The following is a 15,573-nucleotide window of genomic DNA, read 5'->3' as shown; positions in this document are numbered from 1 at the left end:
AGCTCAGTGACAGTACATTTCAACTACTTAGAACACGCGTGAAATTTTGTATACATTTTAATAGTAACTGCAATTTTTTTGCTTTCCTTATTCAGAAAAGAAAATAGCTTGTTCAAAGCTGCAAAAGAAAATAATGTTAAGGAGTTACTGAGATTATTGAATGGTAAGGATACCAATCCACATGAAAGAGGTGAGTAGGAAAACATTTATCCAAAATGTATATGTGGGAGGCAAGCATAACGCATGAACTCTTTGTCCATATAAACACATGCATATGCATGAGTTAGCAAAGAAACAGCAACTGGCAAACAGAATAAACAAAAGGTTACCTTAGTTATGGCTCCTAAAGGCACATTACAAATGACTAACCAAAGCAACCAGAATTAAGTCCTTCAGACGGTATATGGCTCTTACTTGTCTTATCTTTCTGGTTCATGGAAGGTAGTTCTGTTACTCAAAATTGATACTGCAGTATGTTCAATACATTAAATGTATTCTTGTTCATTTTCATAATTTTTTATTTCTTTCACACTCTTGGAGGAAAGGCTATCCTGACAGCATCTGTTCTAGCACAAGACTCAGTCTTGAAAGTGACACCACTCAATTGCTGTGCCCAGTATCACACTGCTTGTCAACCTACAAACGTCTTCAAAATGGAGAAAGCAACCATCCCTTGAGAAACCTAGAAATGATCAATGGAAGAACATGTCATTTTCAGTACAGATAAAACTTTGAAGATGATGAGATTATGGTAGAAATACAAAATCTCAAGAGATTATTGCTCTTTCAAAATAGAAATATCAGAGGTGTTTTAGAAATGAAAACTAATTGTTTTGCACTGCATATATACTATTTATAGAATAATACTAATGTTTTTGAAATCTCCATCAATCATTGTGACGAATTGCCTTCATTTTCTCCTCGAGGAAATGATACATTAATGGTATTTCATCTTGGCATTGCCCACTGGTAGAGCACCATCTTCTGTTATGTAACTTTGGGTACACATCTAAATGCAACATAGATAAAACACTAAATCACTAAGATCTCAAGCAATCCATGTTAATAAAAGGACAAGTGCATTTGTGTGTTTCCGTATATCTTTGTGAATGCCTAGTTGACAGGGTTAGGAAGAAAAATAATGAAAATTAAGCAAAACATGTAGGAGAAGGGTAAACAAATGAAAAATGATCATAAAAATACCAATTCAGGGTCTAAAAAAATGAGAAAATTATATCTGCCTATTCTGCTGTCCAACGTTATACACTAGGTGTTCTGTCGAACCATGCAACCAATTGAGATATGCTTCTGCACATGCACAGTATACATTTATTCTAAAACAGCAGTCAATAAATACATTTCTTAAATAAATAATTAAAATAAAATTAATTAAAACACACCCTACTAAAATTATTATTTGTCATTTAAGCCATTAGGAGCAAACATGTCAAATAATTCAATCCAGTGCCTTCCCCATTTTAATCTGTTTTTTTTGTCTGGAATTGTTGTGATTGTAAGCTGAATATGATTGGTATGTGCAACCTTAGAAAAAAAAATTTGGCTGATGATGAGTAATACTATAAAAATGTTATGTTCATTTTGACATTTTAACTTTTAAACATGTAAATATCTGCATGTGTAGCTTATTTCAACAAGGCAGCACAAATCGAAAGAACGCCTGCAATAGGAGCATGGCAGTGACTTTCTTGCACCTGCTCGGACCACGTGAATGAGATTTATAGCTGTAAAATCAATGACTGAAAACTTTGCACGGTGGGCAATGGATGAGTGCTAACATCATTTTCCAAGAAATATCCAGCTGTAGTCAGTTGGGGCATTTTTGCAGCAAAAGCACTTTGACTACAGAGTAGTCAGTTTTGACAAACAACGTCAAGAGGAAGCTCTGAATATGGGCAGCTCTGTCTGAGGGGGAAAAGGAGGCCACCGCAAGGGAAAGGGATCAGGTGTGTGGACCAAAGAGACAACCCATTTATCAGAGAACTCAAATTACTTTGATTTCAACTCGTCCTAGACGGGTAGCACAGCTAATATGTATATATAACTGCATGTGGCCCAGTTATATGTTTTCAGGGACATCAATGATATGTGCACAGAGCAGAGTAAAAATCGTACTTGTATGTGCTAATCAACATATGGATTGGATCCTCCTTGGACTCAGTGATTTTATATATTTTGCTGATGATAATAATGCAAGCTGTTCATATATTATGTTATCCCTTATGTATGGTGAGACCAGTCAGCAATGGTGGCGAGGAACAACAACAACAACATTTAGTTACTTTATATACCACAACTCTTCATACAAAAGTGTAGCTCAAAGTATAAAAAAGAATAAATTAAAACAAATTTAAAAAATGAACAAAAGGTAGAGACTGCGATGGGCTGGCGCCCTGCCTGGGGTTTGTTTCCTGCCTTGTGCCCTGTGTTGGCTGAGATTGGCTCCAGCAGACCCCCGTGACCCTGTGGTTGGGATATAGCGGGTTGGATAATGGATGGATGGACAAAAGGTAGAGAAGGAAGAATGCCTAACGGACATCCTTAAATTACATTACAGTTTAATGTAAGTAGTTTGAAAGTCTCTGAATGTTATAATGGTAAATGTCTGTGTTTGATCTAAAAACATGTGATATGGTAACTTGGTCTAGGGATGGGTAAAAACAAAATTTGCAGCCAGCATGAGTGCTGGAGAAAGTAAATTTGTAGGGGTCCCAAGGCCAAAAGACTTGAGTGTTCAGCAGTACTGAAATGCGATAGTTATTACTGACTACATGCAATGAATAGTATGAGAAGATATGATGCTGTGGGCATCATCTTAATGGTAGCATCCTTCATCACATTCAGCATAAAAGCTGACTGCAGATTTACAGTGTATCAGAACGAGAAAATGAAGACAAAAGAAATTATTACTAACTAAAACAAAACATTAATTCAGTATTAATTTTAATTTACTACAACAGATGCACTATAAATAAATTGTAAACAAAACAAGTTAGGGATCTGAAGTTACATGTGGGGCTGCAAGTGGACAAGCATTCCAAAATGTGGGAAGGTGGCAAGAGCAATAAATACAATTAAGAGTATTTTAAATCAATCCTAAAAATCACAGGCCTGCTAACGCAAATAAAATGTGCTCAGTTTTTCTCTTTTTGGTTAAAATTTTTTGCTTCAGCCGATTTATATCTTTTCTTGGTAGTCCTGACAGGAGTGAATAACCTAGTTAATTAAAAAGAACGGCATGTGTTCAGCATCCTGCAACAATATAAAAGATGTGCTATTCCTTAAGTGAAAAAAACACCGTCTTTACAATACATTTGATATGTGATGTATACTTTAGTTTTAAGTCCATAATGAAATCAAAGCACAAGCAAGAAAATAAATCTCTGGTTCTAAAAATCATTAGGAAAGTGTGAACCAAAGTCCATTTATTTTAGGCAAAATGGCCTGACAGTCTCCCTGGCTGTTCCAAAATATTTTTTGCATATGACAAGCAGTCTGTCACTGGTGATTCTTATGCTACCCTTTCCCGGTTAGGGAGGACTGGACGACTAGATAAAGCTGGCAGCGACACTAAGTGCTGTGTAAACAGTACAATGTGATTATTACTTGCATGTTTTAGAAAGAATACTGACAGTCCAATGGCAGCTTCTGGATATAACTGTAAACATTAAACACAACACAATGAGACATACAGTATATAAAAAAGAAGACATATTAAAGGTCCTTGATTTGTTTTTTATTGAAAAACGCTAGTGCCCAGAGTTTCTTTGTGAACATACACAGCACAAGTAGTCTGTAACACTGATATTCTAAATGTTATCTGAGAATACACACTCACTTGAGCAGTCAAGTCTATGTGTTGCTGAAAACGTATACACAAGTGGTGTGCATCCTGGTTCTGTCAGATGATCATCTGTGGATGAGTAGGGCTCAGCATTTCTCTAGAACTAATGGTATGCCAGTGTTTTTGTTTCTTTTTTACATTTCTACCAAGTCTCTGATCATTAGTGTTGTTTATTCATAACAGGGTACTTATATGTGTTTTTGACTTTCTATACAGTGATATTGCTTGCATATTTTTATGCAAAGTTAGCAGTGCCTGAGGCATGTACTGGAAACCTCTAAATGCATTTAATACTACCTGCATTTAATTTGGGAAGCACTTAAAATGTGATCAGTTTTTAATTTATACACATTTTTTTATTTTACTTTGTTTTAGCTTTGTAGAAAATACTAATGCAAATAATTTTACTCTCGTTATAAGGTCATACAACCTCAGTGCAGGATGACTTTAGTTTCAGGGCACTCATTCTCTATCATTTAACCCCAGGCTGAAAACCCCTTAGTCTTAGTACACTGTTGTTAAAGTTGCTTCTGAGGGAGTTCATACTGATTTTTAAAGATGGTGCTGTCATTCCCCTTCTCTTTTCCTCCTTTGTCTAGCTATAGGATATCTTGTAAGTTAAAAATTTAGAAATTAGAAGTTAAAAATAAATCTTTTATAATTTACTGGAGCTCTATCCTACAGGAGCAGTGGGTGAAAATGTGTTACATGTTGCTGCATTGTACAACAATAGAGAAGCACTTGAAGTGTTACTGGATTTCTATCCCTTTTTGATCAATGAGCCAATTTTGTGTGACCTATACAAGGGTAAGCAAATATGCATTTTTCATTTCTATCAGATGAATTACTACTTTACTCCTGTAAGGTTTGGAAAATAAGACTGAAAAGAGTCAAATGACACATATATAATGACACACACACACACACGCACGTACACATAGATAGATAGATAGATAGATAGATAGATAGATAGATAGATAGATAGATAGATAGATAGATAGATAGATAGATAGATAGATAGATAGAGCACAAGGATGTACCACTGAGCCCCAAACCTGCAAAGCAATAGTCCTGTTATCAAATAAAGGATTTTATTTCACAAAAATGAATCACTAATTGTGCAAAAGCAACCAACCACAATTACAATCAAGTGTCTCTTCCTTCTCTCCTTCCACTCCTGTTGAGTGCTAGCCACTGCCTCCAGGTAAGGTGGCAGGCTCCTTTTAAGCTGGACCCGGAAATGCTTCTGGTGCAATAGTCTGTCATCTTGGAAGCACTTCCGGGTCATGTGTAAACCAGGCAGGCCCTCACCTGACAGCACCCTCAAATGGCACCCAGGGCCCGACAGGGCTGTATTTCCAGACTCCAACTCCCATGTATCCCTGCAGGTGTCCAAATGCAATGCCTCAGGAGAAACACAGCTACAGCTTCCACTGGTCCATCCTTTATATACCTCCACCAAGGCAAGAAGTAATTTTCCCATCCAGCCAGGATACCTGCATGCCCTTCATGGTGTTTACATAACTCCCCCCTCAGCTGAGGCTTATATGAGTCAGCGGCCAGTCCTGTGAGGGCGTTAGTCCAATGCAGAGCTTGTTTTGATGCCTGTCCTCTGCTGGGAGACAAAAACAAGCAATTAATAAGGTTAGTCCTTTGCTGACATTTTCCCCAATCTGTGGCCACTACTGCTGAACTCCTGGAACCCAAGTCCATTTGGGCCACCATAACGGACAATGCCTCCACTGGTATCCTAGTCCCAGACACTCAAAACAACTCCCTCTTCTCTGCGAAAACTTTTTAGCCCTCCTCTTGAACAAGAGAGGGAACTTTGAATGAGTGTCCTTATCTACTGCCTTTCTTGCTTCATACTTAACACTAGAATTACCAAAGCCTACGAAAAAACTCGTAGATCCATCCCACCTTAAATCGCTTCTCACCTCTCCGTCAGTGTCTTTTGTCCTTTAAATGTGTTGATAAGCAGCAAGCAGTCTACTATCACATCCCCCACTGGCGCACAGTTTTCTCAGCTAAAGTTTGTTTACCTGCGTGTCAGTTGCTTGGAGTTGTATAGAGTGAGAAGTCAAGCAAAATCACACCTTTTATAAATACTATATTGTTATTTGGAAACACATGCATTTCATGTGTGTTTCGTGTCTACAGCGATCTATGTAAACACATCGTTAAAAAATAAATGTTTTTCATTTAGTAATAATTGACAAAATGTAGACATGGTTTATAATGTGTGAAGCCTGAAGTCCAAATATCAAAGAAACATTTTCACAAAAGGTACAAATACAGCAGAACAAGTGCGCTTTTATTCAAAAATATAGCTGCAGAAAAACAACACACGTTAGGGTGTGACATTGACACACATTTACTTCGACAGCTTCGTTGATGCAACAGTATCAACTGTTGACTGATAATCAAAGCTTCATGGGTTCGATCCCCGATGAGTCTGTTTTGAGAAGTCAGCTGCTTTTATTCTTACTATTTTAGAATAAAAACATACATTTGATTTCAGTCTATAACAGCCGGTGTAAATGTATGATACTTGTAAAGGTTAGCTTTGTTTTTTTGTTTTATTTTCTCAGTCGCATTCACAATCTTAACCTAACCCCTCCCCCCATCTGACACTGCTGTTTTCACATAAAGACGCGCTATAGCTCTGCACTGTGTAGGAAGTAAGTAAATAACATTTGATATGACTTTTATGTAAGTAACAAATAAATGTTGATGTACAAGTATAACATAACAAGTGCAATTTTATTCAAGACTATAACCGAAGAAAAAAGAAACTCACAAGTACACTGCAGAGCTTCCTTTGAGCGACACGGGCATGCTCAAAAAGCACATGTGTAATGCCACGAAAAGTGCACGCAGACACTTCAGTTCGCAAACATTGGTACGAGAATGCAGTCAGACTTCTTTTTAGGACACATACACCGTCCAGATGTTATTTATTCGGATTTATTTATTTACTTCCTACAGAGTGTAGAGCTATAACACGTCTTTATGTGAAAACAGCAGTGTCAGATGGGTTTCATTTCATTCAGTTTCGTTCTCTCAGTCGCATTCATGATATATAAAAACAAATTATTAATTAATCACATAATTGTATGGAATTAAATTTAAATTTAAGTTTAAATGACCTGAAACCTAGCCTTTTAACAAAATACTGCTTGAGCAAGTACAACCTGATCCTCTCTATCAATTATGTTCCCTTGGTTTACCCAGCACTTTTCTACACATGTTCTGGACTGTCCCCCGTTCTTTCTTTTTGGGCACACGTATGTCACCTACTGTCTTCCTTTCTTTCCTGCATTATGCCTCCTTTACCTCAAATCTTTCTTCTTTGAGACCTTTCCAGACTTTTGCTCAAATTCTCTGAACGCAAGTGATTATGTCTGGGACCCCTGGCAACCAAACTAATTATTGCCTCCTGTTGGAAGACACCTGAATGTGTCACTGTCGACAACTTCTACAATTTAATAATTTTGGAGCTTTTTGCAGCGCGGATTATTGGTGCTTCCAGTAATGTAATTGAATCCTGGTCTGCTGCAGCTCAATTGTTTAAATCTCAGCTTGTAAGAACTTGATTTTTTGAAAATAATTCATTGGCTCAGGTTGGGTGGAAGAAGGTGTGGGTGGGTTGGTCGGCTTACTAATTCCTGTCAATTTATTTTGCTTAATAAAAAATTGATCACAAAAAAAAAATCTCAAATTGGCATAGCATATGAGACACAGACGTGTCAAAGTAAAAATGAAATGATCGAAACGACTGTAGACTTTGAATGCACTGCTAAAGACACCTTAACTGAAGTCATAAGCATCTCTTAAATGGACATACATTAAAACTTGCTTTAAAACACCTCCAATGCCATCCTCAATTGTTCTTTACCATCAATGACTTTATAATTATACTCTACCTAGGTGTTTTCAACTGGTGTGCAATGAGAGCTACCCAGGTATGTCGTATAGGACTGCCTGTATGAGCTGGGAGAATGTGTCCAAAGTGCTTGCTAAGTGCTGTGTCTGTGAACATCAATGTCCAAGCTGCTTTTTTTTTGCTGAAAACTCTGATAGTCCTACCCCTTCAGAAAGTTAAGCAAGTGTATAGATTTAATGCTTTTGTGGTTGGTAGAATCGTGGCATGCCTTGGGATTTTTTGGGTTACAAAAAGTGTGCCACCACAGAAAAACGGTTGGAAAACACTGCCATACCTACACCAACTATCTTGCTTAAAAACTGACACTGTGCATTACTTGGATTATGTTGCATTCTTTGCATAACTTAGAAAAGATACTTCAAACTGGAATGATATGTAGGGATAATCATTGCACTTCTGTTTCGTAGAATTTTGTCATTAAATTAGGGCAGTAAGCACTGTAAGGTACTTGGCAGACTAGCGAGTTACAGAGGTACTAGAGACTTATTTTAGTTTTAGAGCCACTTAAACAAAACATATTTTGCACGTATGTGATATGATATTGACTCAATCTTCTTACAGAAACATGACTTGAAAAAAAATGAGAGAGCGTAATTTTTACCTCCACTGCTTTTCTTTAGTATTGCTCCAAGACTACCATAAATCTCTGATGCTCCCTCTCTCCTGCTTCTATGTCAGAATATATAAATTAAGGAAATGAATCCCAGTACCACATACTTACATGTGGCAAGGCATTGTGAAATGTGTAATTTGATACTTTTAAAGAGAATTGTAAAATTTTAAAAGCTAGTATATAAATATGGTAGTGGATGTGTATGTAATTCTTGAGACTCACACTTTTTTGTGTTATTGTTTCATAATGTAAAAAAAAATTACATGAAAATGCTGCCCTGATGAATTGTTGCCAGCCCTGGATTTGACAATATTTTATTATGTATTAAACAGGACACAATAATTACAAAAATTAACACATTAACTATATATATACAGTATATATGAAATATTGTCATGTCAATGTCAATTTATTTATATAGCACATTTAAAACAACATAGTAATGCTGTGGCCAAAGTGCTTTACAATAATAGAATAAACAAAAAACAAAAACAATTAACATAAAACATAAATAGTAATAAAATATATGAACATAAAATAAGATACATAATAAATAGAAATAATGTTATATAATCACAAATAGGAAACCATCAGTATTACTGAAGGTCATGGAATGCAAGTGAATAGAAGTGAGTTTTTAATCTTGTTTTGAACAGTTCAATTGTAGACGACTCCTTTATATGATGAGGTAAAGAGTTCAACAGGCGAGGGGCAGCAGCTGCAAAGGCCCTGTCCCCCTTGGTTTTACATTTGGTACGAGGGACAACAAGAGACAACTGACCAGAAGATCTAAGCACTCTGGATGGCTGGTGTAAAACACACAGTTCAGATAAATAGGCAGGAGCAAACCCATGTAAAGATTTAAAAACTAGCAGCAAGATTTTAAAATCAATTCGAAAACTGACAGGCAGCCAGTGTAAAGAAGCTGATGGACAGGTTGACAACCTAGGGATGACAGGATTTAGCAGTCCTGGTCAGGAGGCCATGAAGAAGGATGAATACGTTCCAAGACAGGGATTCAACATTCTTCCTCACAGCCAGGGGACTTGCATGGAAGGAAAAAATAATGGGTGGACAGGCATCCCATCCAGTTTGCATGATGTCCTTTTGTCTGGACAAGTAGCCATATTGGAGGAGGCTCAGCACCAGGAACAAATTAGCATCCTGATCTTAACGGGGGCTACTCCCTGTCTCAACAGGGAGAAAGGAATAGTGGAAGGACAGAGGGACGCTGCCTCCCAAAAGACATTTGTTTTCCCAATATGCTAGGTGACAGTGTGTCTCTGGCCTGGCTCCACTTTGGAATAACCCCATGGCTATGTGAGACCTGTAGTCCTACAGGGCAGCCCTGTTGTATTGCTCATAAGCCGCCAAAAAGTGCTCCTGGGAGAGGACTTCCTTACTGTGGAAGTTCAGCCTGACCTGGAAGTGCATCCTGAGTGCATTGTTCTGGTGCTGGAAGTACTCACAAGTCCAATATTAGAGCAACTGTTCCACTTTACTCTGCAAAGTCAGAGCTGGGAGAGACATACAACACTTATCTGGGAAGGAGTGGAGGTTTTAAGGAAGGAGGAGACCTTCAAGAAGGTATTTTGTTAAATAAACAAGCCTTTTGAGCCTCTTTGGTCCAGTTGTGCATGAGGTGTTGGGTACTGTTAAACCCCCTACAGGCCACAATGTACTACACAAACAATGTTATAAAAAATACATGTATAATAATTTACAATAAATATTAGGAAGCTTACTTAGTAGAGTACATAACCCCAAATGGCACTGATGTGTTTACACTTTCAACATGTTGCTGAACACGGACATATGTTTGTATTTCACACAGTTGTGATTATTGTTGGGAAATGAGCCTGCAATTTTAAAAGATACAAGTTAGAACCAGTTTGAAGGTTCTTCAATAAAATTAGACTGGCCTTCATGGGCTGGTATTCTGTTAAACTAAATTTATCTTTGTGCTTGAGTTGTTCCAGGATGATGCAGATTTTTAGCTCAGTTGTGTAGGTGATTTATAGCCAATTATACCTTGACATTCACTACAAAGTCCATTTCCCCATCCACCCATTTTCTAAGTCCCTTTGTGCCAGGTTTTGAGCCTGAATTAAATGGAAAACAATAGACATGTATACTCTATAGGGTGGCCCAGATCTAATGATGCAATTTTCATTACGATATAATTTATTAAGTTTATTACATAGAAAATCACCTAAAAAATCCCAGACCATTGAGAAGAATCGTCTTCGCGCCAAACTGGAATCGTCCCCGCATAACTCAAGGTCATCCAAATGATATGGATCTGCATAATGTGGACTAATTATTTTCAAGGTGAAGCACACAACCTCAAAACTCCCCCAAAGTCCCTCTTCCTCTGGTCCGCCTCCACTCCTCTCCTCCCGAGCTCCATCTTGCTTCCTCCCAACTCCAGCCATCGAATATATATATACACACCCGGACGTGCTCCAGGTGCCTCCCGATTAGCTTCCGTCAGCACTCCCAAGTGTGGCAGAAGTACTGGCTGCGCACCCGGAAGCACTCTGGGTGTCCCTGGTCTTCTTCCCCCCAGCACTTCCGGGTATGGCAGAAATGCTGAGGGCCAGGGCTCCTCAGGCATTGGAGCGCCCCCTGGCGGTGACCATGGGCCCCTATAGGGTTGAACTTCTAAGCTCTGTTCCCGTGGTCCCCACAGCCACCAGGGTGGTCGCCCCCTCGTGGTCTGGAGGAGGTGTAAGCCCTCCTCTGGTCCTCCTGGGAGTCTCGGCTGGGTACCACCCCCAGCCACTCACCACAATAATTAGATCTGGACCACCCTGTAGATTCCTTCTGCATAAAATAAAACTTGATATATGTAATGAACTTCAAGAACAGTTGACACCATGAATACTTTAGCTTAAGAGCAGCAGAAGTACCTGAATGGAAGGATTCCTAGTGAAAAATGTTTTTTATCTGGGTGTCACAGTGGTGCAAGTGGTTAGTATTGCTGCCTGATCTATAACAAAAACTACAAAAAACAAACGTAAGTTTGCATCCAAGAAAAAAAACCAAAAACTTATTTAGTAGTATGTTTTGATTTGATGTGTCCGCTAATTTATCCTGACCTTTTTGTTTCTGAAGGAGAAACCATTTTGCACATTGCAGTGGTGAATCAGAATGTGATGATGGTGAAAGAACTGCTTTCACGAAATGCTGACACTAAGAATGCCCGTGCACGGGGGAGTTTTTTTTCCCCAGGTAAAGGACAGTGTTACTATGGTAAGTATTGGACAGTTGAATTAATCTACTTCAATTTAAATGGCACTATTCTAATAACAACTCATGGCGGTTATAAATGATCACTTTTATTAATGTCTTATTTTAGGAGAATATGTTTTGTCATTTGCTGCATGCATGGGAAATGAAAAAATTGTTCAGCTTTTGATCAAAAGTGGAGCACCACTAAATGTGCAAGACACGCAAGGTACATTTTTTTAAATTATAAAAATAGTTTTACTGACGGCAATGTTGGGACCATGCAAATGTTTATCACTGCTACCTAACAAATAATAATACATTTTATTTGTAAAACACCTTTTCCTATTAACCTTTCCCTTTCACCTGGAGTTGTTCTAGCTAATCATACATTTCTTGCCAAAATTTTAGAATAGGTTCTGCTTCCCAACAAATATAAATATTTTAACTGTTTTAGTTCCAAAACAAAGCACTGAAATACCCTTGGCGCTGGGGGGTTCTGATCCTGAACTACTAAGAATTCCTATCCTTCTGGATTTTTTTTAGTTTAACATTTGACACCAACATGTCAAGTTTTTCATTCTTACCTATATTTGAATAATAGATTCCAATGTATTTAACTGAAAAACTGTACTTCTTACCATTCTCTTGTTACCTATGGTGTGTCTTAGTCATCAGTACTAGTCCTCTTACTTTTTAATATTTACCTTCTGCCAATAGGATCAATTATGTATCATCATAACATTAATTTTCATTGTTGTACTGATAATATTCAGCTTTTTATTTATAGCAAACTCTCTGAAGTATGCCCTCTCTTCTCTCTTATTTAACTGTCTTCATAACATTAAAAGTTGGAGGGCAAATCATCTTTTGAAGCTGAATAATGCCAAATCAGTTCACAAGGCATCCTTTCAAAAATTTCCAACTCTACTCTCAAATTAAAAACCTTGGTATTGTTTTTGACAATTGCGGCTGAGTGCAGGAATGACAGATCATGGAAAGGATTAAAAGTTGGGACACCAGCTGGGTCGGCCCATTTAATTGTCCAACAAATAGGAAAATAACAACAGAAGTATCTGGCTCTTCACCATAGAACCGAGGATCATTTACTGGAGCTTATCCAGCGAATAGAAAGAAAATGTTAGCAACAGTGCCCTGGTATTTTATCACATACCTCAATCGGGTCCGTGACACAATATTCTCTCTTTTGAAACCTACAGTATGTGAATACTTTATCCCATTTTGTATTTTATCAGCTGCAGATCTTTTCAAGACTTCATGCCTCACTGTCCCACTCTGCAGCTCAGACGCTAATCGGTGGACTTGTTGGACTACTATAATGCTATTTTGTTTCACATTCCTTATAAACAAGCTGCGTTTGGCAAATAAGTCTTCTGCACAAATGCTAAGTCTAACTAAGGCCAAGGATAACATTACTCATGTCCTATATTAATTTCAAGTTTAAATACCAATTTGATTATAAGATTCCTTTGCTCACTTACAAAGTACTTCATGATCTGCCCCCTTTTTATTTACAATTCTTCTGCAAGATCATACACCATCTTGTTTGCTATGGTCCTCATATTTTGGCTTTTTTCTTTTCATCGGTTGTCTTCTTCTCCATGAGGGGTCAGGCCCTCACTGCCCTCATCTCTGTAATTTATTCCTCCTTTAAAAATTCTCCCTAGATTCCAGTTTTCTCTTTAAAAAACAAGTTTAAATATACCTGTTGTTTTTTAATTGTCCTGTTTAATTTTTTTATTATATGTAATACTTTATATATCTTGAAAGGTGCAATAAAATAAAATGTATTATTATTAGTAGTATTAAAGGTATGTACCAATTATTCACCTAGATAATTTTTGAGTGTCTCATGCCTTCATTTCATTATTTTCTCACAGCACTTCACACATTTATTTCATTGTATATAAGATTCTTAGACATTTTAATTCTATTGCTTGAAAGCATACATTTTCATTAGTGTTCATGCAGCCACAATGAAGGTGTGCTGCAAATAACAGATGTGGACAGTGTGGAACCATTGCTGAAAGGATAAAAGTAATAACTGAAATAACTTTACATCTTTTAATCTTGTGACCTGTACCTTAATATGAATAAATGTCTTCTCCAGTTACAAGGTTCCCATTTAAATTCTCAACATTTTCTCAGGCCACAATAATTTTTTTTTTGTTTGTTTTATTGTTTGTTAGGGAATACCGTTCTCCACATGTTGGTTTTACATCCTAACAAGACTTTGGCCTGCCGAATGTATGACTACCTGCTGTCCTTAATTACAATTGATAAGATTCGTTATCTGGAGAGCATTACAAACAATGATGGATTTACTTCTATGAAACTGGCGGTACATAAAGGAGATGTCACGGTGAGTGTATGTTTAAATAAAAGCAAACTGGATAAACCAAAATATGGAAGTAATCAGTAAGAGTTACAACATTTGGTTGAATTCTTCTGTCTAAAATCAGCAACTTCATCATACTGAAAAACTGAGGTAGTTTCTAATGATAGTCCCTATTAACCACTTTGTATGCAAATGTAACAGTAAAGCCATTATAGCCAGTTTTATGGAATTGGCCACCTAAATAATTCAACATTCATTAAGAGCTCAATTTTGATTTAGAATAAGTAGCAATTCACAAGAAAGAAAGAAAGAAAGAAAGAAAGAAAGAAAGAAAGAAAGATTACAGGCAGTTTAGAAGGAGCACATACAGTTTAGAATGAACACGTCCAGTGTTAATCCAGTTCAGGGTCACAGTGTGTCAGAACCTATCTTGGCTGCATTCAGTGCAAAGCAGGAACCAATCCTGGAGGGGGTGCTAGCATTTTACAATTAGTGACCACACTTATTAATTAGGCACTGACTACATACTTATTTCTGGGTAATCACCACATAAAGTAATCCGCACATGCAAGTAAGAATGTCACTGTGCTCTGGATAAACTATAAAACATCATGTTCTCAAATGATAAATTGCGCTGTTAGGCAAACATAACCTTACCTGTCAAACATATTTAGATATAGTTTGTAATATGTAATAAAGGCAAAATTTTATTGAAATTGGAACGAGGGTGAGTATTTGTATAAAGAATACACACACACATTGAGCTTAATACAGTACATTAAATATACTAATCATACTACAGTGGAACCTCGGTTCATGAATGTCTCGGAACATGTACAAATCGGTTTACGACCAAAAAGTTTGCTAAACTTTTGCATCTGTTCACGACTACAGACTAGGTATACGAACAAGCCAGTTTCCCTTTCTGTTTGTGCGCGCCGATGATTCCGCACATGTTCAGTCTCTTCCTGTGTATTCCCTGTGCAGCGAGAGAGAGAGACACACACACGCGCACGCAAGAGAGACACTCAAACACACAGACACGCGCACGCGAGAGAGATACACACACACACAGACGCATGCGCTAAAGAGACACACACACAAACGCGCATGTGAGAGAGACGCCCACACACAGACGCGCGTGCGAGAGAGACACACACACATATCAACCTGCGCGAGAGAGACACACACATGCGCAAGCGCAAGAAAGAGACGGCTGGATGCATAAGGCTTGTTTTTAAAGAGACAGATCTGAGCATTGTTTTAACCTCGTTGTATTTAATGAAGACTTTTTTCTATTTGATTTTAACCTCCACTTCACTTCTGTTTACAGCGATCGGTTCATAGCATGCATTGTTGCAATGTTACTTTTCTTGGTGGTTTATTAAATTACGGATTTTTCAAATGTTCATTTTTTTCCCCTGTGCTTAAAACTCATTAAAAAAAGTGTTTTTAGTGAGCATTTCGTAGCGCTACAGCGCAAACTCTTGCAGTGTTAGTTTTCTCTGTTGTGCAAGTTTTTCTCAGTGTTATTCAATGTCTTTACATTTGGCTTATTATTA

General features: G+C 37.6%; 1 protein-coding gene across 2 annotated transcripts in view; it reads left to right on the top strand.

Moving 5' to 3' along the window:
* Positions 1–15,573, top strand: part of LOC120531525 (transient receptor potential cation channel subfamily V member 6-like) — a 50,561-nt gene that overhangs the window by 533 nt on the left and 34,455 nt on the right. Inside the window, exons 2-6 of one of the 2 annotated variants that reach the window (XM_039757013.1) lie at positions 96–190; positions 4,547–4,669; positions 11,539–11,676; positions 11,783–11,881; positions 13,863–14,035. In XM_039757013.1, coding sequence (XP_039612947.1) covers positions 96–190; positions 4,547–4,669; positions 11,539–11,676; positions 11,783–11,881; positions 13,863–14,035 — 628 coding nt within the window. The remainder of the gene's footprint in view (positions 1–95; positions 191–4,546; positions 4,670–11,538; positions 11,677–11,782; positions 11,882–13,862; positions 14,036–15,573) is intronic. The other variant, XM_039757023.1, reaches the window with a different exon arrangement.

Source organism: Polypterus senegalus, chromosome 1 (genome assembly GCF_016835505.1).
Source record: "Polypterus senegalus isolate Bchr_013 chromosome 1, ASM1683550v1, whole genome shotgun sequence".
Classification (NCBI taxonomy): domain Eukaryota; kingdom Metazoa; phylum Chordata; class Cladistia; order Polypteriformes; family Polypteridae; genus Polypterus; species Polypterus senegalus.
This window is presented reverse-complemented; position numbering and strand designations above follow the sequence as displayed.